Source organism: Molothrus aeneus, chromosome 13 (assembly GCF_037042795.1).
Source record: "Molothrus aeneus isolate 106 chromosome 13, BPBGC_Maene_1.0, whole genome shotgun sequence".
Taxonomy (NCBI): domain Eukaryota; kingdom Metazoa; phylum Chordata; class Aves; order Passeriformes; family Icteridae; genus Molothrus; species Molothrus aeneus.
In genome coordinates this window covers 1193690-1216037 of record NC_089658.1, presented here as the reverse complement: position 1 = coordinate 1216037, position 22348 = coordinate 1193690, and the positions used below count along the sequence as shown (strand labels likewise).

General features: G+C 39.9%; 1 protein-coding gene across 2 annotated transcripts in view; it reads left to right on the top strand.

Annotated features, from left to right (window-relative positions):
* The first annotated feature begins 880 nt into the window (after nucleotides 1-880).
* Nucleotides 881-22348, top strand: part of VPS13C (vacuolar protein sorting 13 homolog C) — a 76990-nt gene continuing 55522 nt past the window's right edge. Inside the window, exons 1-23 of one of the 2 annotated variants that reach the window (XM_066558851.1) lie at nucleotides 881-1006; nucleotides 2660-2703; nucleotides 3693-3735; nucleotides 4440-4535; nucleotides 5266-5367; nucleotides 7715-7777; nucleotides 9411-9476; nucleotides 11207-11316; nucleotides 12158-12217; nucleotides 12782-12841; nucleotides 13607-13687; nucleotides 14323-14380; nucleotides 14678-14805; nucleotides 15673-15779; nucleotides 16394-16565; nucleotides 17035-17097; nucleotides 17702-17837; nucleotides 18381-18475; nucleotides 19076-19218; nucleotides 20391-20583; nucleotides 20727-20841; nucleotides 21201-21337; nucleotides 22031-22157. In XM_066558851.1, coding sequence (XP_066414948.1) covers nucleotides 907-1006; nucleotides 2660-2703; nucleotides 3693-3735; nucleotides 4440-4535; nucleotides 5266-5367; nucleotides 7715-7777; nucleotides 9411-9476; nucleotides 11207-11316; nucleotides 12158-12217; nucleotides 12782-12841; nucleotides 13607-13687; nucleotides 14323-14380; nucleotides 14678-14805; nucleotides 15673-15779; nucleotides 16394-16565; nucleotides 17035-17097; nucleotides 17702-17837; nucleotides 18381-18475; nucleotides 19076-19218; nucleotides 20391-20583; nucleotides 20727-20841; nucleotides 21201-21337; nucleotides 22031-22157 — 2299 coding nt within the window. In that variant the 5' untranslated portion in view covers nucleotides 881-906. The remainder of the gene's footprint in view (nucleotides 1007-2659; nucleotides 2704-3692; nucleotides 3736-4439; nucleotides 4536-5265; nucleotides 5368-7714; nucleotides 7778-9410; nucleotides 9477-11206; nucleotides 11317-12157; nucleotides 12218-12781; nucleotides 12842-13606; nucleotides 13688-14322; nucleotides 14381-14677; nucleotides 14806-15672; nucleotides 15780-16393; nucleotides 16566-17034; nucleotides 17098-17701; nucleotides 17838-18380; nucleotides 18476-19075; nucleotides 19219-20390; nucleotides 20584-20726; nucleotides 20842-21200; nucleotides 21338-22030; nucleotides 22158-22348) is intronic. The other variant, XM_066558852.1, reaches the window with a different exon arrangement.

The window sequence follows — 22348 nt, the reverse complement described above, 5'->3', positions numbered from 1 at the left end:
ATTTAAAAATTTGTTCCAGGGTTGATGCTGCTACCTGCAGGTTCACCACATGGAGCAGCATTCCTACATACATTCTCTGCAGTGCTATTATCTCCAAAACATCTGGGCTTTGAGATGTTTTCCTCATTTGTCTTTACTTCCTCTGTGACCTTCCTGAACTGCAAGATTAACCGTTTAAACAGTTTAATTAGCAGTTTTAAAAGCAGAAATAGTTTTCTAAGGCACTGTGAGCACACCCAGGTCCCGTCAATGCCAGCTGAACTGACGTAAACAACTCGCCCTGGGATGGCACCAGCACCGCCAGGGCCCCAAACGCCGCGGGCCCACAGAGGCGAACGGGCGGTGCCGGAGCGGCTCTCGGCGGGACCCGCCTGAGGGGGACCTGAGGGCCGCCGGGCCGGCCGCCTTCCCCGCACCCCCGCACGGCTCTCCGGGGCTGCTGAGGAGCCGGGGCGCGGTGCCGGGACGGTGCCTGCGGGTGAGAAGCCGGGGCGCGGTGCCGGGACCCCGCTCCTCCCTCACGCGGTCTCGTCGCCCCGCGAAGCGCCGGGGGTGCCGCGGCTGCGGCCACGGATCCGCGCCGCAAGGGGGCGCCGGGTGCCGCCGCCTCGACCCCGCCCCGCTCCGCGCGCTCGTGCGGCCCCGCGGCTCCGAGCGCCGGCGGCGGGTCCGGGATCCCCCACAGCCGCCCGGGGTCTGTCCGTGCTCGGCACTGCCGCCGCTCCGCCGCTCCGAGGGCCCCCACGCCCCCCACCTCCGCACCCCGGCAGGCGCTGGGCTGCGCCCCGCCCCGTCAGCTGACTGCCGGGGGCGCGCCCGCGCTGGGTCACGCCGCGCTCGCCGCCCCCTCCCCTGCGCTCCGCTCCCCTCCCAGCCGGCGGCCGCGGCTGAGGGGCCGCCTACGCCATGGTGCTGGAATCAGTGGTGGCTGATCTGCTAAACCGCTTCCTGGGCGACTATGTGGAGAACCTGAACAAGTCTCAGCTCAAGCTGGGCATATGGGGGGGTAAGGAGCCCCTTCCCTCTCCCGCTCCCGGGCCGCCGGAGTCACCGGGGATAGGGTCTCGCTGGCCGCGGTTGCCCTGTGAGGGGTGCGCGGGCCGTGGGAGAACCGACCCCTCTGAGGGGCGGGCGGTGGGTTGGAGGCCCCCTGTGAGCAGGAGGCGACTTCCGGGGCCGCGGCCCTCCGAGACGGACGGACGGACGGACGGACAGACGGTCGGTGTGCGGCCGCACAGTCCCCGCTCCCTTGGAGCACCGTCGCTCCTTGTGTGCCCGTCGGCCCTGGCGCCCCCTCCCTCGCGTGGGTCTGTGGGGCGGGGGCAGGGGCGCACGGCGCTGGCCTCGGAGCGCTTCGAGGGAGGAAAGCAGCGATAAACCCCCTGTTTTCTCTCCTGTTCCTTCTCTCGGGTGCTGGGTGGAAGCACGATGGTGCTGTTGTGTCTGTGGGCGGGCTCATGGCGCAGTGCCCCGGGTGGCGGGAGCGCGGGGTGCCGGTGCAGCTGATGGGGTGCTTGGGCAGCCGTGTATTTCAGCTGTCGGTGTAAACAATGCGAGTTAAACAGCGGTGCTTGGGCAGCCGTGTATTTCAGTTATCGGTGTAAATAATGCGAGTTAAACAGCGGTGCTTGGGCAGCCGTGTATTTCAGTTATCGGTGTAAACAATGCGAGTTAAACAGCGGTGCTTGGGCAGCCGTGTATTTATTTCAGTTATCGGTGTAAACAATGCGTGTTCAACAGCGGTGTTTAGGCAGCCGTGTATTTCAGTTATCAGTGTAAACAATGCGTGTTCAACAGCGGTGTTTAGGCAGCCGTGTATTTCAGTTATCGGTGTAAATAATGCGTATTAAACTGCCGGGATAGTGCAGGTGCGTGGAGTAGCTGTTCTCGGTGGATGTATCAAAACATTTCCGTTCGCTCCGCTGGAGTCATGCAGACAAGCAGCTGAAGTGCTGCCTAGGGAAGCTGGCTGGTTTAGGTGCCTTCCCTAGGTAGGTCATCACCTTATTTTTGCTCGTCATGGTTGTACGTATTTTAGCATTTATGCAATGGTAATACCTATACTTCAACTGGAATATAGCTCTAAGGAATCTGACATTAAAGCACTAGGAGGTATATTATATGGGCTTTCCTCGGGCATGATTCTGTGACAGCGTTTCATTTAGAAATCCTATTACGTTGTCTGCGTCAGGAAAAGTTAATGTTTGTGAAAACAGGCATGTGTTTTTGTGGCTCTGTGATTCATGATTTTTCTTTGATGTGAAATCATGAAAAACAAAATACCATTGTCCAAGTCTACCCTATGTTGCTAGAACTGCAGTTGTCATTCACACTAAGTGAGTAATAAGAAAGACTTCCTAATCTTGTGGGTGTATTTAATAGAGTAGAAACATGTGGACGTCTGAGTTGGTGATGTTTTTATCATCTCTTCCAACTGAAATTTTTTCTCTAACCCATGTTTAGTGGCTCTTACAAATTACATATTTGTAGTTACAGAATTACATATTTCCAGTTCAGCACATTTATTGTGCTATTCTGTAACTGGAATAAGGTTTTCAGGTTTTATTCATAAGTATTTTGTAGGATTGTGGTTGTGTTCCTTCTTCTACTGTAAGTAATACTTGAAGTAATTTTTTCTGTATTTCTCCCTTCTAAACAGGTAATGTGGCTCTTGACAATTTACAAATAAAGGAGAATGCATTGGTAAGTATCTTAATAACTTCAAATTGGTTTTATGGGTCTAAAGACTGAGGCTTAGGATAAAATCTTGCTCATTGTAGTCTCACTGAAGGATACACTGAGTTCTTTTTGACTGGTATAGGAAGTAAGTTCTTGGTTAACTCCTTCTAATTTTGCTCATTTTACTGGAACAGAGAAAAGCTGTGCTTGAAAAATGAGAAGTAACTTGCATTAAGTCCTCATACTCTTGTCTGGAAAAACAAATGACTTGGCTAATTTTCATGTTCTTTAATTTGGCTAATGAACATCTGTACTTCTGAGAGAATCTTACTCCAAAATTTAATGTGTTTCAACTTCACTAAAGAGAACTGTTATCCTCTGTGCATTGAAAACACATTGGGTGTTTATATGACCTGTTCACTGGCTTCTCTTTGTTATTTGAAAGTTTCATTTTTGCTTGTCCATTTCTTCCATTCCTGATGGCTTTGTTGTACTTTGGATCTATTGCTACAAATATCTTCATGTCTAGGAGCTAAGAAAGGAAAGAAGTGTTACTTTGTACACACCTTTCCTTCTTAGGGGGATTGATTCAGATTCCAGCAGTTCTGATGTAGAAAAATGCAGAGTCATGTGTGTGACTGACCTGAGCTGAGACCAAATCAAGAACATAAAGTAAGGGGTGGTTCTGACAGCTTTACAGTTGCAATGTGTTAGATTTCCATACACAAGTAATTACAAGAGGGTCACTATTGAACACCCCTGCTAGAGAAGTAGCCTACACTTTCTTGACAAAGAAAGGATCAAAGGAATATGATATGGTCCAGTTCTTCTTTTTTCCTCTAGTTTGCCTGTCTGCTGCTGTCCTGTTTTCCTTCTTTTCCTTTTCTATTTTCCAGTAGAAAAGAAGTAGCTTTTAATTTATGTATGTAAATAAAGTACTTTGCAAATGTAATTTAAATAAATTTGATTTTTACTACTTCTTCTGTTTAATACTTTATTTTGGTCATTTACAGAGTGAACTGGATGTACCTTTTAGAATAAAAGTTGGTCAGATAGGTAAGTTTTAGTTCCAACACAACTATTGCAATGGAAATTTTAATATAGGCTGTAAGGTCAATCTTGCCCCTGAATTTCTTTTATCAAGATTTCTTAAGTGTAATTTTACTCACTGTTGAAACTGGCATAGAAATTCAGCTTGACTGCCATTGATGTTATCTGGCAAACCCTGTTTGTGTAACTTTACAGATTGATATGAAAAGCACATCTGAGAGGTTCTTCCTGGAGACATGCACGCTCAAGGGAGCTGTTCAGTGTAGACAGAGAAGCTGACAAATATGCCAAAGGTTCAGGAACTCTTAGTTTTTTTGTTTTTTGTAAGCCTCTTTCCCTGGTGGTCAGCATTGCTTTTTCACATGGAACATTTGTAGGAGATATATATGTGTATTAGTTTTTCTTCTCCTTCCTGGGAAAGTCATATTCATCCCAGTGAACTGAACTTCAGTCATGATCTTAGGTTTTGATTTGAAGTATTCTGACTCAGACTGCAACTTTTTGCTTAAAATCATGGCTTGTGTTTCCTGTGTATGTGTTTTATCACTTCAAGGGCTTTATAAAATGTTCATGTCCATGTGGTTTCTCCTAACCTAAGGGGTTTAGGACATCAAGACAGAGGATTAGTGCTCTTTAATGCTGGAGGTGTTCTTTGGACCAAGCACTGAGTGAGATGTTTGTTTTGATGTAACTGTATCTGCTTTGTTTAGATAAACTTACTCTGAAGATTCCTTGGAAGAATCTCTATGGGGAGGCAGTTGTTGCAACTCTAGAAGGCTTGTATCTTCTGATAGTTCCTGGAGCAAGTATGTCAACTTCTCAGCAACAGTTAAATCATGGAAGGGAAAAATATCCAAGGGTACCATGTAAATGAGTCTAGAATAGCAAGTAGTTCATGTGAGCCACCATTTTTACATTCTGCTCCCTCAGGGAAGTTTCTACACATATGCTGGCAAGTTAGCAGAAGAAGGGTGGGAGAAAACAGCACCTGTTGCTTTTATGGAGATCCTTGCTTGTATCCATTCCAAGTTCAATTCAACAGCCAAGTTTCCTCTAAAACGTGCTTATCCTGAATCCAGCTTTGTGGCATGGTTTAGATCTTTAGCTGTTTATCTGTTGCTAAATTATAACAGTCAAAGTAATAATTCCATTTGTACTGTTGGAGGGAGAGGGAAGAGGGCCAAAGAACTTTTTTAGTTTTCTCTGAAATCAGAACCTCTGGTGTGATGAGAAAACTTGCAAGTTCCTGGAGCATGAAATACATGTATAGAAGAACTTAAAAATCTGTCTTATATTGCACAGGCCACTCTTAGGAGTCTGAATTTCCACCGAAAAATTCTTCCTGTGAAATAGTGCATAATTGTGTAAATCCAGCAGTTTTGGAGGCTGGCTGCAGTGTTCAGCAATGAAAAAAGAGTAGCCTTTCCCTCAAACAAGGTGTTTTGCAACAGGATGTTGTATATGGTGTGCATTGCTTGATAATGCATTTATATAACTTGAGATTTAGGATTAATGCTCTCCCAACTTGGCTTCCAGGTGTTAAATATGATGCAGAGAAGGAAGAAAAATACTTGCAGGATAATAAACAAAAGGAACTGGCAAGAATTGAGGAAGCCCTGCAGAAGGCAGCAGAAAAAGGTACTGAGTTAATAATGCAAATCTCCATTGGAATTTGAGGACTTAAGCTGTGCTGTGAAAGAAAACTCCTGGTTTCTAATTGACTTAACAAATTTTGTTTTTTCAGGCACCTAGCTAATCTTACTACTGTGCTTTGAAAAATGTTTTTAATCTAAAGCTTGAAAGAAATGTTGTTTGTTTGCCATTCATTTATCTGGTCAGTTTTCGTGGGAAATGGGAATTTATTCATCTGGTATGTCTTTTAGTTTTTTTTCCTTGCTGCTTTAGGGGAACAGGACCATACAGAGCAATAGAAAGTACATTGTGTGAGGGTAATGTTACCTTACTTTAGCACCTTAATTTAATGCTAGAGAGATGTTTAACTGTGTGTTTTAGAGGTGCATGTGATAGGGTGTTCTTTGATGAAAGGAACCTTGAAGGGGAAAGGTAAGGCTTGTAAACTTTTACTGCAATGATAATGCTTTTGTTTCAGTTTCTGCTGTGCTTTTATGAAGTGCTGAGTTTGGACTGGTTTGGGAAATGAGACTCTTGTGAGCAGGAAATAATTCATGACACAACAGAACAACTGAGCACAAACAGGAACCTTTAGGAACCTTCAACTTTTGCTCTAGATCATAGAAGGTGTTAAGCTCTCAATTAAGTCCTGTTCACTTGTTTTGTGGTGGTGATTTTTTTTTCTGTTTGTTTATATTTTCATAACCCATACCTCTAATAGAATTATGGTATCAATTGGGCTTGTTTGGACAGAAACCAAGCTCAGAACCAGTGACAGGTAACTACATGTGTTGGAGGAAAAAGTTATCCCTGAAGGTTTGTCTGAATTGAGACTGTTTGTTGGCTTGTGTAATGCTTCTAAAGATGCATTTCTATGATACTTGTAATGCTGCAACTCATGGAAAAGTTACTGGGAAAGAGATGATGCTTTCAGCACCTGGAAAAAAGATTGTTTGTAATCTTTTTGCTCATTTAGTTCCCCAGTTATGGGACAGTCTGTGGCCTTTGTCCTGCTCTGTGTTTGAGAGGTACATGTGCAGTTCCCTTCAAATGGCAATCTGACAATCTTTCTGCTGCAATGAAGAAAGGAGCTTTGCTTTATTTCTTGTCTTTAATATGCCAGAAAATATATGAGGGCTAAGACAACTCCAGTGAATGAATTTTGCAGCCATCACTTGATACTGTGGGGAAGGAATGCTGGTAGAGTTTCACCTCAGTTATGTAGCACGTGGATCCTGTACAGCAGCAGTGCTTCAGCCAATGCTCTTTGCACCAGTAGCAATAGGATGAAAGAACAGTGTCATAAGATGAACTTAACCTAATGGGTACTGCTTGAGGAATTCCCATTCTGGAGCTTCATGTATTTAAGAATGAGTCTGTGTGCCTCTGGCAGTTTCCTTTCTCAAGAAAAACTTACTACATCCAGTGTTTGTAATGCTTCTGAAAAAAATCATCATAGAAAAATGATACTTCTGTAGCTCAGCTGGTTATATAAAGAATGGGAGTTAGACTTAGTCACGTTTTGCAGTTTTAAACTGTAAGCCTTGAGAAAGAAAAGCAAGAGGAACATTTAAATTGGATCATTTTCTACTCTAACTAGAGAAGTTCTGTTATCCTATGATCATATTTCAGTAGTAGCCATTTGTGTTTGTGGTGCTGTACTAGAATATTGTACTCAAGAGGACTTTTGTGAGTCCTGCATGAGCAGATCCTTTGCTTTTGCTAGATATAGAAATCTTGGAGCCCATGTAGCCCTACTGAACCATAAAATTCTCAGAAATTCAGCTCTCTCTCTAGGTTTTAAGAGCACACAATAGCTGCTGAAAAGCTAGGAAATATCTTGAACAGAAAGTTGTCAAGGTTCAGGAATTTTTTTCTGATTAATACTTGATTTATATTAATGTGTTTAGACTCTTGATTCAGTCCTTAGATTTAAGAGTATAAATAGGCCTAGAGATAATTTCTTTTGAGATGCTATTCAAATACTGAGCAGAATAGTCATGGCACTGTGTTGGTAAGGTTGTGTGAGGGGGAAGTGGAAACTGCTGACACAAGCTGATGAAATTATTTTCTTTTTTCTAAGCTGTTACAATCTGTCTCTGTCAGACCTCATACATGGAGACCAGAGGCTGTAGGTCTTCTGCTGTTACAAGAGAAAATGTCAATTGCATGATTTCCCTATGTAGGTAATCACTGAAAGTAGATATTCTGAAGTGAATTGGGCTCTCAGATACTGTAATGGAAATACTGCTGCGTCATACAGATTTGGTGACCTTAATATTAAATCATGAGTTGATTTCCTTCTTTTAAACCAAATGCATTTCTTTGGTTCTTTGCTGCCGTGTGGACCAAGGCACCCACTCCCAGGATTCCTTGTATGGGTTGGAGAGCCTGGTTTACAAGGACACCAAGCCTGGTGGGTATGCATGGTCAGTCACATGTTACACATGCATGATGAACAGGCAGTTGAGGTTTTGAAATTCCCCCCTCTCCAAAGCAGCCAAATGGAGAAGTGAGAAAACAATACTTGTTTGGTGAATATCCACATACTGGTGGTTCTAGAAATAAGATTTAATGAATGTGCATTCTTGCAATGACTTAGTCCCTTTTTAATTGAGTGGCTGTTTCAGAAGATTAGGAGACCACTTAGATTTCCATCAGTCATGTGTGAGCTCAAGAATGTAATAAAATGCTGACAATGTGATTTTCCAACACCATCTTTAGCTGTTTGGAGAGTAATTACCCTTACTTAATGTTTCTGGGCTTAAGATAAAGGAAGTCCAGGCTGTCTTGAAGGCATGGACAGACAAAATGAACTCTAGCAGGTTGAAGGCATTAGCATGCTTTCTCCTGCTTCTCTTTATTTGCATTGCTCTCAAGTTAGGCAAGGAAACAGCTTCCCTTGAAATTCAGGGGAATTACTGGTTTTTGTACATGTTTTATTTTTAACTTCTGAAATATGATTTTCAGAAATTTACACTTGGCCAAAGTTTCTTCCTTGAGCTATTGTCTGAGCACAGGTTTAAAGTGAGCTTAAAAACCTACATTTAGTGTAGGAATGTGCCCAGTTTCTCCATAGTAGTAGATGTGGGTGAAGAAGTGGAATATCCTGTTTCCTTAGTTTTGTCATGCATGGGAGTGAAAGCCTGAGACCTGCAAATTCAATAGTAAGTGAAGGAAGCTGTCTTTTTCAAGTAGCCTTTATAAAGGATTACTTCTAGTGTTAAAAGGAACTATGCAAAATAAAATGTTTCTATTTGTCTAGTTTTTCCTTTTTATTATTTATCTAGTGACCAGCCTATCACCTTACCTGCAAGACAGGCTGAAATCTTGGCAGGCAATTTCCCTCCCTTGTTTGAACAGGCTTGCAAATGACATCAAGGTGTTCCCCATGGTTAGGTTAGGTACATTGTTATACTTGCTTCCTTCTTGCTTTGTGGGATACACCCTGCTCATGCTCCAACCCCATAAAGATAAGCACAAGCAGCATTATTGCTGAATTATTTTTGCTGGGATGGCCAGAGGAGGAAAAGGAACAGTGCAACTCACCAAACTGGTTTTCTTCAGAATTGTGGAGAAGTACGAGCATCATGTAAATCATGAAACGGTTGTGACTGTGTGGCTTGTAAGATGTGTGTAAATATGGAGTTTAATTTCATGTACAGCCTTTAGAATCATCATTTTTCTATGTCTTTTTTGTGGTTACTGGATTTGTTCTTTCAGAGTGCTTTCATACCATACTGCTGATTATCATGAGAATCCTATTGAAAAGTGCTCTTTGGGTTTCCACATTCATCTGTATCTTAACTTCAAAATGATGTCCTTGTATGGTGGAAGCCTCTTCTAGATGTATATTTTATACTATGAGAAGTGGCTGATTGTTTGCTTACCACAGCTGCAATTCTTGAAAAGCTTTTCATGAGACCTTCTAAGCCATTATGCTTTAAGACAGGCTAAACCTTCTTCCATATTTTCTCATGCTTTCTTACATTTCTGCTTTACTAACTTGAATTTTATCCTTTTTCCAAAAACTGCTTGCATTACAAAAGGACGTAAGCGTAAAAAGTACAAAAAGCATTTTAAGAGACCCTTTAGAGGTCGTGATCACTCAAAAGGTGGGTAACAGTTATGGCTTTTAACTTTAAGGCTTCTTTTTGCTTTCTGTTTGGATTAGTTTTTAATAGCCTTGCCTGTCCATCCAGTGAGACCTTTTTCCTCCTGTTTGAAAGAGAGGTTATAAATTGGAGAGAGCTCTTTTTGCAGTTCATCTGTTCTCTGCATCCAATGAGCCTGAAGAGAGTCCTTGTTTCTCTTTACTGGATAGTTGTGCTTCTTCCTTTAATTTGAGCTATCTGCAGTATTTGCAGCAGAACTGTGAACTAGTGGCATTTCACAGTGACTGGTGGAAAAACTGCTTGTGCAAGTTACATCTCTTTGTCTGATTTTTGTAAGATTCCAGTAATAGGTCAAGAAAACCTGAAACTGGTGCTGTAGCAGTAAACAATCTTTTTTATCACCTTTTAGCTTTGTTCTAAATAACTGATTTAGTGCTATGACATATTTGAACAGGAATGAAATTGCTGTTGTTCCCCAAGAGGATAATCATTGTCTATAAACACCAAACCATGCAGGATTCAGCATTAGCCTGTGGCTAAGAATTGCCATGTCCCACGTGGGTGTGTTATGTATTTGGTCTTGGAGGAAGCTGCAGCTGTACACAGCCTTGCAGTTGGAGAGAAAACCTCGTGGGGACCCAAGATAAGCTTTGCAAGGGGCACACAAATTGCTGCTGGTGGCTGCATGGGGCTGCAAAAATGTTAATGGGTTCCTTGCACTTGGAGATCATGAAGCTTTGATAAGGACTTCTGCCTTTTTTTTTAGTCAGTTAATAGGAGGAAATGTGTGTGGCATGTAAAAGTGATACAATGTTTCTGGTTTTTCTGAGTTCCTGACTAATTTTTTTTTGATTGAAATCAAATGCTGTCTTGACTGAAACTGTTATATCATGTTCAGTAGTGAAATCTTCATTTTTAAGCAGATTTCCTGAACCTCTGAAAGCTTTTAAAAAAATGTCTCATTTTTTAGTAGGATGTACAAAGTTAGATACCTGCTTTGCTCACCGTGCATTGCATATGTAAAAAGTTAAAAACAGTTCAAGTAAGTTGAGTCAAAACCTGTAGTCCTTATTTTTCTCTATAGCCATGACTATTTCTTCAACTTGAGCCATCTGTAGCATTTCCAACAAAAATGTATGAGCTTGGTAGGCTGATGAATGGCATTTGCTGGAATAGCCATGCTGTAGGGAGGGTACTGAGCACAGCAGTGCAGGCTGTAAAGGCAGCTGGAGGACAGGCAGCTCACTGAGCCAGCCACACTGCAGGTGAAATGCTGAAACACAGCCTGAGATACCACTATAGTGAAATAATGAGGGCTTGTAAATATTACTCCTTGCATGTATTATTCAAGGGTATTTTGTGTTAAATTACTCTGTCTTACTCATTTGCTTCTTGAAACCCCTCACTGAGTTACTTTTAAGAGGGAACCTTTTCCCTTAGAAGGAGGAGAAGGAGTATATTAGTCCAGAACCTGCTGTGTGCCAAACTGTTTTGACTGAAATTTAGACTTGTATTTTCTTGTGGTTAAGTTGTGCATGGGCAGCTAATATCACATTTTCAGATGTGATGTGCAGAAAAGGAAAAAAATACAAATATGTAATTTTAATAAGTGAAAACTGTAATGGTAATTTAGAGGGAATATTAATTTACATTGCTGTAGTTGTTGGTGTAATGAAATTCAAGATGCAATTATTACACTAAATAATGACTTTTAAAAATTCTTGTTCTAGACAAACCAAAGGAGGAGAAGAAGGATACTTTCTTAGAAAAGCTTGCAACTCAAGTTATAAAAAATGTGCAAGTCAAAATCACAGGCATTCATGTTAAATACGAAGATGATGTAAGTAACTGGGACATAGTGACTTCATTTTAAATTGGACTTGAGTGAGGTTCTGATTCTCCTGTCTATAGAGAAGCTATATTTGCCACCTTGAAAAAATTGCTGTTGTTTCTTCTGCTCCTCTTCAAATAACTTGCCCCAGATATGACTGAATGCCAGAAATATGGATATGGGGCAGAGATGTTCCTTTGCCCTTGTCCAGTGCTGCCTTGCTCGCTGCATGTGGGCAGTGTCTGTTCTCACATATTGCTGCATGCAGTGGGTGCACAGAGTTTTCAGTGTCCTGGGCAGAGTCCAGAAGGGCAGAAGCTGAAGGGTTTACAGATAGGTCTGAAGATAAACTGTTGAAAACACTTAACTGATAAAAAGGTATGTTTGTTTATATGAAACAAACTGGTATTACTAATTTTACCTTCCTTTAGTAAAATTAGCAAGCAGTTTGTTATGAGACAATTGAGTTTAAAAGAAAAGCACTGGATAATAGGGTATTTCTCAAACCTTTCTTTGGGACTGTTTTCAGAGACACTAAAGTTAAAGTCAAAGAAGTGCATATCATAAAGTGATATATCTGACTGAGATGTGGTACTCTAATTTTAATTTTTTTTTCCTGTTTGATGATGTTAGAATCCAAAAGAAAATTTTCAGTTTGAATTGAAGTCCTAAGTCTTTCCACTACAGCCATATTAGTTTTGGCCTATCTTCGTGGGTTCCAGTCAAGTTTCAGTGAGATTTAGTAAGCAAAGGAAGTTGCTCAGAACAGGTTAGGATTTCAGCCAACTTTAAAGGCTCCATGTGTCTGCAGCAAGAGAAACAAATACCTGTTATTTGTCTGTTTTTGTAGATCACAGACCCACAGTGCCCGATTTCCTTGGGAGTGACGTTGGGCGAGCTGAGTTTACTGGTAATGTGTGTGTGGCTGCCTGTTCTTGTGTGCTCAGTCTGCTTGTCTTTGGAGAAGCAGAAAGGAAAAGGAACACAGTAGGGAGATACAGGGACAGTGTGCATCCAGCTGGAACTGAAGGCAATCTTTTATTCATGCAGATAGACTGGCAGTTGGAGCAAGCAGAAGGGAAGAGGATTGATGAACATAACACTTTGAGACTTGGTGATTTGTTCTAGTGATCTGAGTGACCTTTGAAACTGGGCAGGTTATATCCAGACATAGTAAATGAGGGCAAACATTGCATCATGGTGATCAAGAGTTTGGTGTTTTGCCAGGAATTTTGAGAAATGGGGAGTGAAAATTTCAGCTAACCTCTCTTTGCCTTAGCTGTTAAGCGTTTTATGGGTAGGATGAGAAGTTGAATGTCAAAGTATGAAAGTAAACTGACAGATTTTTGTATGTTATCTTGATGTGTGTGTATGCAGAAAAACTGGATGCATTTGTTGCTTGGAAGCATAGGATAAACCCACAAATATGTTAGCTAAGATGCACAAAATTGCTTTTATCACTTTGAACTTTTAGACAACAAACGAGAACTGGACACCTTCCATTCTGAATGAAGCTGCAAAAATAATATACAAGGTAATGTGTCGTGGGTTTTGTCCTACACAAGTGAGGAAAGCAACTGATCTTGGAGACTAGTAAACCTGGGGCTCTAAATAAAGTTGGAAAATAGTTTGCTTTTTGAATTCTCCTGTTTTTCTTTATTTTTGATGTAGTTTAAGCACAAATAGAGCACAAATAACTTTTTATGTAAGGCATAAAGTTAAACAAACTCCATAGCTTGAATAATTTATCTTAAATGTGAATGCTGATCCCCTTGTTCAATGCACTGTACAGCAAGCCTGTGTGGAAACCAATTGCCAACAGGTTGTCTAATTACCATTTCCTAATCTAATTTGTATTCCTAGTGTAATTGGGATTCTGGGAGCTAAGCAGTTTCTCTGTTCTCCCTGCCCACCTCCTGAACCACCCCCAGGCCTGTGCAGAAAGGAGTACACAGAGATCTAAGGAATTAGAGGGACAATCTAGGAAGGGTTTAATGTCTTGGCTTCTGCATTAGGCCAAGTAGCAGTTTTGTGCACCCTCACCCCTGTAATCCAGGGTCATGTTTAACAGATGTGCATGAATGTGTGCTTCAAGAACTTGCAATTCAATTATCATTTCAAAATAGTATTGTCAGATTAAATACATCTCAATACTAATGGTTCATTTGCTGTCTTATCTGCTTTCATATGTTTTCTATTGATATTTTCTATTGTTCTATTTAACAAATGCAAAGCTATATTTGCAGGATGGGTTGAATACAGAGTATGCAGTTTGTTGCATGTTTTCTTTCATGTGCAGCTTTTGTGCCTGGACAGCCTCAGTGCTTATTGGAACATACACAGCAAAATGTATTATCATGGCTCCCGTGAACAAATACTGGTAATGTAGAAAAAGAAAATGCATTAATTACTGTATTGTCTGGCTCTTGTAGTATTCAAAACTACACTACACTGATTTCTACCCCACTGCTCACACTTACGGTCCCTGTATTCAGGGTCATATGTTAATCCATTGCACTATTGTTAATAATATTTTGTGAACCTCATTTGTTATCAACCCCTCTAGGGTTTAGACATGATATATTTTTCACCTATTGTGTTTATAAAGGTATTCTGTATGTCCTTGTACAATAGTACTAGTTAACCTTTTTCTTTTGTGCTCATCTTTATGGATACCTTTATTTTTGTTTTATTCTGTCCTTAACAAATAATGTACTAAACCCAGTGAGCTTGGTTCTAACATCAAAGATGGAATCAAAACTGTGCAGTGCTTAAACCATCCAGTGGTCTAAGAACAGCCAAGTTCATTTGGCACTGCCTGTCTGTGCATGTTTTCCTTTTTTTTCTCTGAATCTCAGTCTGAAGTGAAAACACAAATTCATACACAGCTTGAATTGACAGCTGCAACAGTCTGCAAAATACATGTGAACTTAAGTTGGTCTCCTCAGAGTTTTGAGAACTCTAAACAAGTAATGCTCTTGAGCAATTGTTAGACAGTATCATATCCCCTTACAGGACCAGCTGAAAAAAGGAATTCCCTGCCATGGTCACCAGCCTGAAGACTACCAGTACAGTAAGTGAGCTAGGAATGAGTGAATCTAAACTGTTCTGAGCATGTTAGTGTACAACAGCTGATCTGATCCTGCAGGCATGGCCATGCTATCTGCCTTGTAGAAAAACCATCATGTAATAGAACATATTAGGGCTTGTATGCTTTTTGATTATTGCAGGACTGTCTTAATTGTCATTGGTAAGAATTGCATCCTGATTCTATGGGGCTTGAGCATGCATGTTATCTATTGATGTGCTTGATCTGTTCCTTGGTGTGCTTAAGTAAAAAATCCATCTCATTTTTGTTTTAATCTTCAAGTTTTCAGACCAGTGTCAGCCTCTGCAAGACTCTATATCAACCCATATGCAGAAGTAGAGCTGAAAACTCCAAAGATTGATTGCAATGTAGAAGTACAGAGAATTGTCATTGAATTCACTAAGCCACAGGCAAGTGGGTTTGGTATTTATCACCCATTTCAGTTTGTGATCAACTATAGGGTTTTTCACTGGCAAACATTCTTAGGGATTTGTGTGCTTATATGCCTGTAGGATTTCTAAGCTGTTTAGCAGTACCTGTGGGAGAAGTGTAGGATCTTTTCCCCTCTGTGTAACCATCACTTCCTGGTGATTCTTGTTCTCTGACACTCTTACCTGTGGACCCTCTGGGAGCCATGTGATCTGTATTCAGCCCTTCCAGCAGCATTCTTTTCACCTGGAGAATGCAATCATGAGTAGCCCTTATCTTATTAAACTATCCAGTGTTAGAACTGCAGAGTTGCCAAAGTACAAGCAAGGGTGGGAATGAATGGAGTGTGCTGGCTTTGGCAACAAAGGCTGCTGAAGTATCAAGGCAGTAATTTAGATGGCTCCCCAGAAATTTTGTGTTCTCATTTATTGAGAGATAACTTGCAGTTAGTTGGCTAAAGAGCTTTTTAGCTCTTACTGATGTCTAAATGTGTATATATATAGAGTTCAGAACTGAACCAGTAAGGTGCACCGATGTAAATGCAGCTCTAAAATGAGGGCAACTGCACTGACAAACAGAAAAGTTGGTTTGAGAAGCCTGGCAGGTTGTGCTGAGCAGGCCAGTAAAACTACAGACTGTTGTTCTTGGAGGGAAGCAGGGCTTCCAAGTGGTGTTCTGTTCTTTGAGAAGAATGGGTGCAGTCAGTCCCCTTTCAGGTGCTAATGAAAATGCATCGACTTAAATTTCCGTGTCCTTTGAGGAATGTGAAGGCCATGGTGTACATGCAGTTGGAGCAGTGCCTGCAAACAAAACCTGAACCTTGCTAAGAAACTTTTTCCTGTGTTTAGTACCTCAGCATGATAGACCTGCTGGAGTCCATCGATTACATGGTTCGCAATGCACCCTACAGAAGATTTAGGCCAAATGTACCTCTCCATAAAAATGCCAGGGAATGGTAAGCTGTGTACATTCATGCATTCTTTGGGAGATGCTGGAGTCTTCTCCAGTCTCTTGATTCTCCTTTGTGATTAAAAGTACTTTTAAAACTACTCACATGCTGGTATAACTTCCACAGAGCTTTGCTTAGCCCTTAGATTCAAGTGATAAAAGATGCAGTCGATGGAAATCTCACTTGCTAAGCTGAAGTCCCCAAAATTTAAACAAAATGCCAATACTCTCACTAGAGGTTAAAATGTAATTTTAGAAAGGCTAAAGAAAAACTTGGCAAATGTTATGCAAGGGAAACGTGTGCCAGCTGTAGATTTGAACTGATACACTTTTTGTTGGCTTTTTTCAAAGTGCTCAAGTGCACTTAGTGCTGTAACAGCCCAAATTTGCAAATGTGCAGAAGTCAATAATGAAGGTTTGTAGCTCTTCACTCATTAAATGTAAGCCCTCTGTCCATTTTGCAAAAGTGATGTTGAGAACACCGAAATTTTTATAAGCCAAGTTACTCAAATTACAAGTGGTGAACAAAGTGTTTGCATATTAATAAACTGCCTCTGCAACCTGTAAGTTGTAATGCACAAATGAAATGGGAAGTTGTTCACAGAGATGAAATTCTTACAGGTGGAAATATGCAGGTAACAGCGTTCTGGAAGTTCACATCAGAAGACGTACTCGGATGTGGTCATGGAGTAACATAAAACAGCACAGGCAGCTTCTGAAGAGTTACAAAAATGTGTACAAGAACAAGCTCACACAGAGTAAACTGTCAGAAGAAACACAGAGGCAAATCCAGGTATGAGCCTTTTCTCTTTGGAGGAATTATGTTTTAGTCCCTCTATGAAAGAATTCTTTAGATATAATTGAGAGTAATCCAGGTTGATGGTTTTACAAGAACACAAGAGGTCTGTGAAAATACCTTCTTAGTCTAAGCTCTGTGTAACCTATTGTGGAAAACAAAATAAAATACTACTAAAGTGCCATTAAAAGCAATCTATCTTTGGTTGAGGATTAGTGAGCATGGATACTTTTAATGAAGAGCAAGAGTAATCTAGTTAAAAAAAAAAACAAAACTAGACTGCCTAACATTGATTTTAACTTGTAGTGAACTTTGCAGCTGGGGGTGGGATCTACCTGTGATAGAAATGAGCAGAGCTAGAAATCAATTGGAATGTAAATATGAAGGAGCTGGTAGAAAATTTATAGTGGAGAGCCTTTCATAAACGTGTTTTATCAGCAAATAATTTGATAATTCATTTTTGTAGGACCTAGAAAGAAAACTTGACGTCTTCAATACAATCTTAGCAAGACAACAAGCACAAGTTGAGGTAAGGAGTCATTTCTGTTCAGTAGTGTTGTAGCACTTGAAATAGGATGGTTTTGTCATGATAGTATTTTTAAGAACATTGTGCTGATGTGTATGATAGCACAGGTAGGTTGGAAGACAAGTTTCCAATCTTTCCAGGACATGACTAAAGTGATTTCCAAGCTGGAAACCAGTTCAAAAACAAGTTCAAAGGTTTTAAATGCTGCAGGATTGGTCCCCAGGTTTGTTACTACTAGGTTAAGAAATCTACTAGATTTAGGAATGTAAATGCTTTTTGTACTCTCTTAACTACTGTCTTTTTGTATGGTTCCTACCTTTTTGTAGTCTAAATGCTGGTGAAATGTGTAGAAAAAGCTGTCCAAAGTAAAGATAAGGCATGCTTGTGTCTGTGCATGCAGAAACACACAGAGACATGTCCCTCACCCTGGTCCTCTCTTGGACTCACCAGACAGAGCCAAAGATCTCTTAATTCCTTGGGTTGTGGTGTTGCTGTCTCTCAGTTAAATGCATGTTCAACATGCACAAATACATGGATTATTTACAGAAAAATAATAATACTATAAATTATGTATTTTGTCCAATTTGTTTTAATTTTTGGTTTGTAGACAATAAGATCAGGACAAAAATTACTGAAGAAGAAGAGCACTGAAGCAGAAAAGAAAAGTGGAGGATGGTTTAGTGGTTTCTGGGGTAAAAGAGAATCTAGGATTAAAGAAGATGAAGAATCACTGGTACCTGAAAGTAAGTGTAGATTGTAATGCATTAGGGAGATTTGATATCTTCTTATACATTCAAAAGAATACAGTATTTTTGCTTCCTACTATGCAGGAGAGTATGGCATAAGCAGTACATTTTATGGCACCCTTACTGAATATTGAGCTGGCAAATAAGGCATTCTAAATTGGCCATAAGCTTTTCAGAACCTTGGTGAGGAGAAAAATATCTCACTTACAGCTATAGTGATAATTGGCAACAAATGGAATATTCTGTTTCTGGTGATTTGCTGTCTGGATCAGAGGTTTGATCTACTAAAATTCCTGAAATCTATTTTCATCATGAGGGGCTAGGGATCCTTTTGTAATAAAAATTAAATTGATTTCTGTGCTACATCTGTACCACCATACCTGAAGACTCTTGTGTGAATTGTTTTGCAATCTGGAATTTAGTGCACTATGAAGAATCAATGGAATGCAGCACCACAGCTGAAGTAGTAGGAGGCAAATGTGAAGAAAAGTGGTAACTGTTATTTACTAAGGTGCAAATTGTGTGGGTTTTTGGTTTTAGCTCTTGATGAACTAATGACACCAGAGGAGAAAGCTAAACTTTATACTGCTATTGGATATAGTGACAGCTCCCATCACCTTTCATTGCCAAAGCAGGTAAGCAACCTATGGTTTAAAAAAACAAATCACACAACAAATTAAAGATGCCTTCAGCTCTCTCATTACCCTGAAGAAATGTCAAGGCTTCAAATTCAGGTAGGAAATATTATTTGATCCTTCTGAAGCTGCTGATTTATATAGTAATAAAATGGTGCATTTATTGGGAAGTCAGAACCCTCTCTTGGGAAGGCCAAGACTTGACATTTAGCAGAAAAAACAATAAAAACATACAAGCTATGTCTCTGAAATGTAGTTATTTAATGGGATTGTAATGATTTTGGTTGATCTAGTGAGTCCTCTACTGAATGTTGTTTAGCTATGCTTGCTTCAGGGTTTAAAAAAAATTTCTTAATGCTGAAAAGAGTGAGACTATATTTGCTCTGCATTTGTTGAACTACACTGTTTTATGTTAAAGAAATGACTGGTAAACATTGAATAACATAAAGAGTCTGTACTTTGCTTTCTGCATAGAGATGAGTTTCTAATCTTAGTTGACTGGAAAAACTTAGACACATTTTAGTTTGTTAAAATGAGGAGTTCTGAAATTTTTTTCTTATTGAGATGATTAATTTCAGTTTCCTCTGTTTTTCTCACTAGTATGTTGCCCATGTTGTGACACTGAAGCTGTTAAGCACTTCTCTTACAATTAAAGAAGACAAGAATGTGGCAGAAACTCTAAAAGTGCAGATAATTGATCTGAGTACCAAAATATCCCAGCGCCCAGGAGCACAAGCCATTAAGTAATTGGATTGGTATTTTCTTTTTGTAGAAACATCTCTGCCCCTCTTCACCCCACTCCCCAGCTTCTTCACTTTTCTTGGGTAGTCCTTGTTGTATTGCCTTGTAAATTTGTTGGTGTTCTGTAATTGTACTCTGTTGTAAATAATATGGTTTGGTGAATAACATGGAATGGGAGGAGGAAGGGAATGCTGTCTGCTGGTTTTCGTGAACAATGGCAACCTTGTTCTTGAATAGAAGTGTTGAAGTGCTGAATCTGACTTTTGGGAAGTGATAGCTAAGCCATGTGAAATGGTGTGGCCAACACACTCCAGCCAAGCTAGTGAATGTGGTACTCATTGCCTACAGAAATGAGAAATTGTGTGTTTGTGCTGGAGGTGGAAAATCAGCCTGAGCATAAGATACTGAGACCTTCCTGTGTTTTAGGAGAGGACACACCAGAAATAGTGAACAAAGATTATTGGATTACACAGTCAATGGATAAGATTGCCAGTGTCTGGAAAATGAATCTGTGCACTCTTGGCTTTCATTTGCAGTTCTTTCAGTTCAGGTTTCATACATAACATCACCAGCTCAGCCACTGACACTTGAAATATTTTTGTTGAAAACCATTCTGGGGAATTTTCAAGGTGCAGCTTGAATGCTGCACAGAAACAAAGAGCTTTGACATTATTTTACATAGATGTATGCCATAAAATTTAGTTTGCAAGACTGAAGCAGTAGAACAGATAGTCTTATAAGGGTTATGTTTCTGAAAAAAATGTACTTCAGTTATCTCAACAGAGCCAGGCACATGACAATGATTATGGTCAAATATGTTGCCTCCCAAAGTTAGGGATTTTAATGGTGGAGGCACAGGACCTGAAAATCAGTTTCTTATGTCATAAGTACCTCTAAGGAGGAGTGAAGTTGGTGTGGTTTGGTGGTGTTCAATGGCTTCCTTCAAAGGTGTTTTCCTACAGGCCCCACTCAACACTATTGTCAGGGCAGTTCTCAGTCCACAATTCCCATTTGCACCAAAAGAAGTCTGCAACTGCTTTTTACATCCATACACAGTAGTAAACATCCCTACACTTTTTATTTATGTAACAGAAATATTCTGCCTTGCGTTTTCTCTTGCAAATGATTCTAACCCTTGCCTAATGAAGTGTTTTTAACTATTCATCTTCTTTAGGGTTGAAGCAAAGCTTGAAAACTGGTATGTTACAGGCCTGAGACAAGAAAACATTGTGCCCTCTCTTGTGGCTTCCATAGGGGATAGCAAATCTTCTCTGCTCAGGATTGAGTTTGATGTTAACCCAGAGGACAGTACAGCTGACCAGAGCCTTACTATTGAATCACAGCCTGTGGAAGTAAAATATGATGCAGTGAGTAGTAACCAAAACTCTCAGGTGTTTCTGCCTCCTCTTTCTCTGCTCTTACTCTCTTGGCTCTGTCCAGATCTGATTTTGAGTTTTTGTTGTGTAATGCTATATAATGCTAATTCTTGTCTTTTTTTTTTTTTTTTAAGAGAACAATAAATGCAATGGTAGAATTCTTTCAGACAAGTAAGGGAATGGATCTTGAAAGATTAACAACAGCCACATTAATGAAACTGGAGGAAATCAAGGAAAGAACTGCTACAGGTAAGATAGTAACAAATCTCAGTGAAGGCAAACCCTTAAAATGTTTCCCTGTGATTATCCAAACACTTGCCTTATGTTTTGATTGATGACCAAATGGTAGGATGGGGATTTTTCCTTGAGTTGGTGCCCACATTTCAGCTGGGATACAGTTAATTACTTCTCACTTCATTGCTTGGAGATTTAGGGAATGTTTTGTGGGAAGGAGCATTGAGTTGAGTAAGAAATCAGTAGAATGCTCTGGAAGTCTTGATTCCAGAGGCTTTATCTTTCAGATAACATCTTGTTATATGCTGACTGTCACAGTTGTTTTTGCTTGTGAATAGCATTGACATTTCCATGGCCTTTCCTTTTCCTTTCAGGATTAGCTCATATTATTGAAATGAGGAAAGTCCTTGACTTGAAGATTAATCTGAAACCTTCCTACCTGGTGGTTCCACGGACTGGTTTCTACCATGAAAATTCAGATTTGCTGATTCTGGACTTTGGTACATTTCAGGTATGTAAATGATGTCTCTTATAAGCCTAGGGAAAGCAAATATTCTCTTTTAACATAGCTGTCATTTGGAGCATCTTCCTTTCAGAAGGCAGGGTGATCATCTGTGTCAATGTATTTTTAACTTCTCATATTTCTAACCAAACAGATTGGGGTCAGCAGTTTGATCAGAGCTATTGGGGTATCTTTGATGTACTTGTAGTATTTAATCCTCCCCAGGAAATATGTTCATGTGATAATCATGATTGCAATACCTTATCATTTAGTATCTTTCATTTCTTCAGCAGAATACATGAACTTCTGTTTCCTTTTTTGTAAAATTATAGCCTTTTATTAATAAAAGAGAAGATAATTTTTCTCTTGAAGTTTGAAAATTGTTTCTCTAAAATGGAAAGATTGCAATCATTTAACTTGATTTAATGACTGATTATTTATTTTAGTTGTATTCCATAAGTAAAACTATAGATTAGTGAAAAAAAGTTTTTTAATAGCTTGAATTAAGTGGATTGATAGAAGTAACAACAAAAAAAATCTACTTAGCAAAAATAAGTGAAGTGTGAAGTGATTTAATCTTTCTCTGTAAGAGTCCAAATGTCAATTATTAGCCCCTATGAATCATCTTTTCATCTTCACTGGAACGAGTAAGATGTGTCTGTTTTAAAGACTTAACTTTTCTTTTGTTTTTTATGTGTTTAGCTGAACAGCATAAATCAAGGCAGTAGTGAAGCTTCTAACTTTTCATCTTTAGAGGAGATTATGGACAAAGCTTATGACAAATTTGATGTGAAAATTAAAAACGTGCAACTTCTTTTTGGAAGAACAGGTAACAAAACAACATAGCTGCTGTTTATGCAAAAGATTGTCAAAAGCTCCCCAGCTGTAATAAATAAATATGTTTTTTAAAGAAAAAAAGACAAACTAAAATCAGTAGTTAATGAAAAGATGGGTTTATAATACATGTTGGGTGCCAAACTTTGAAAAAATTGCTTAGTTTCTGCTCATTTTTTGTTTGGA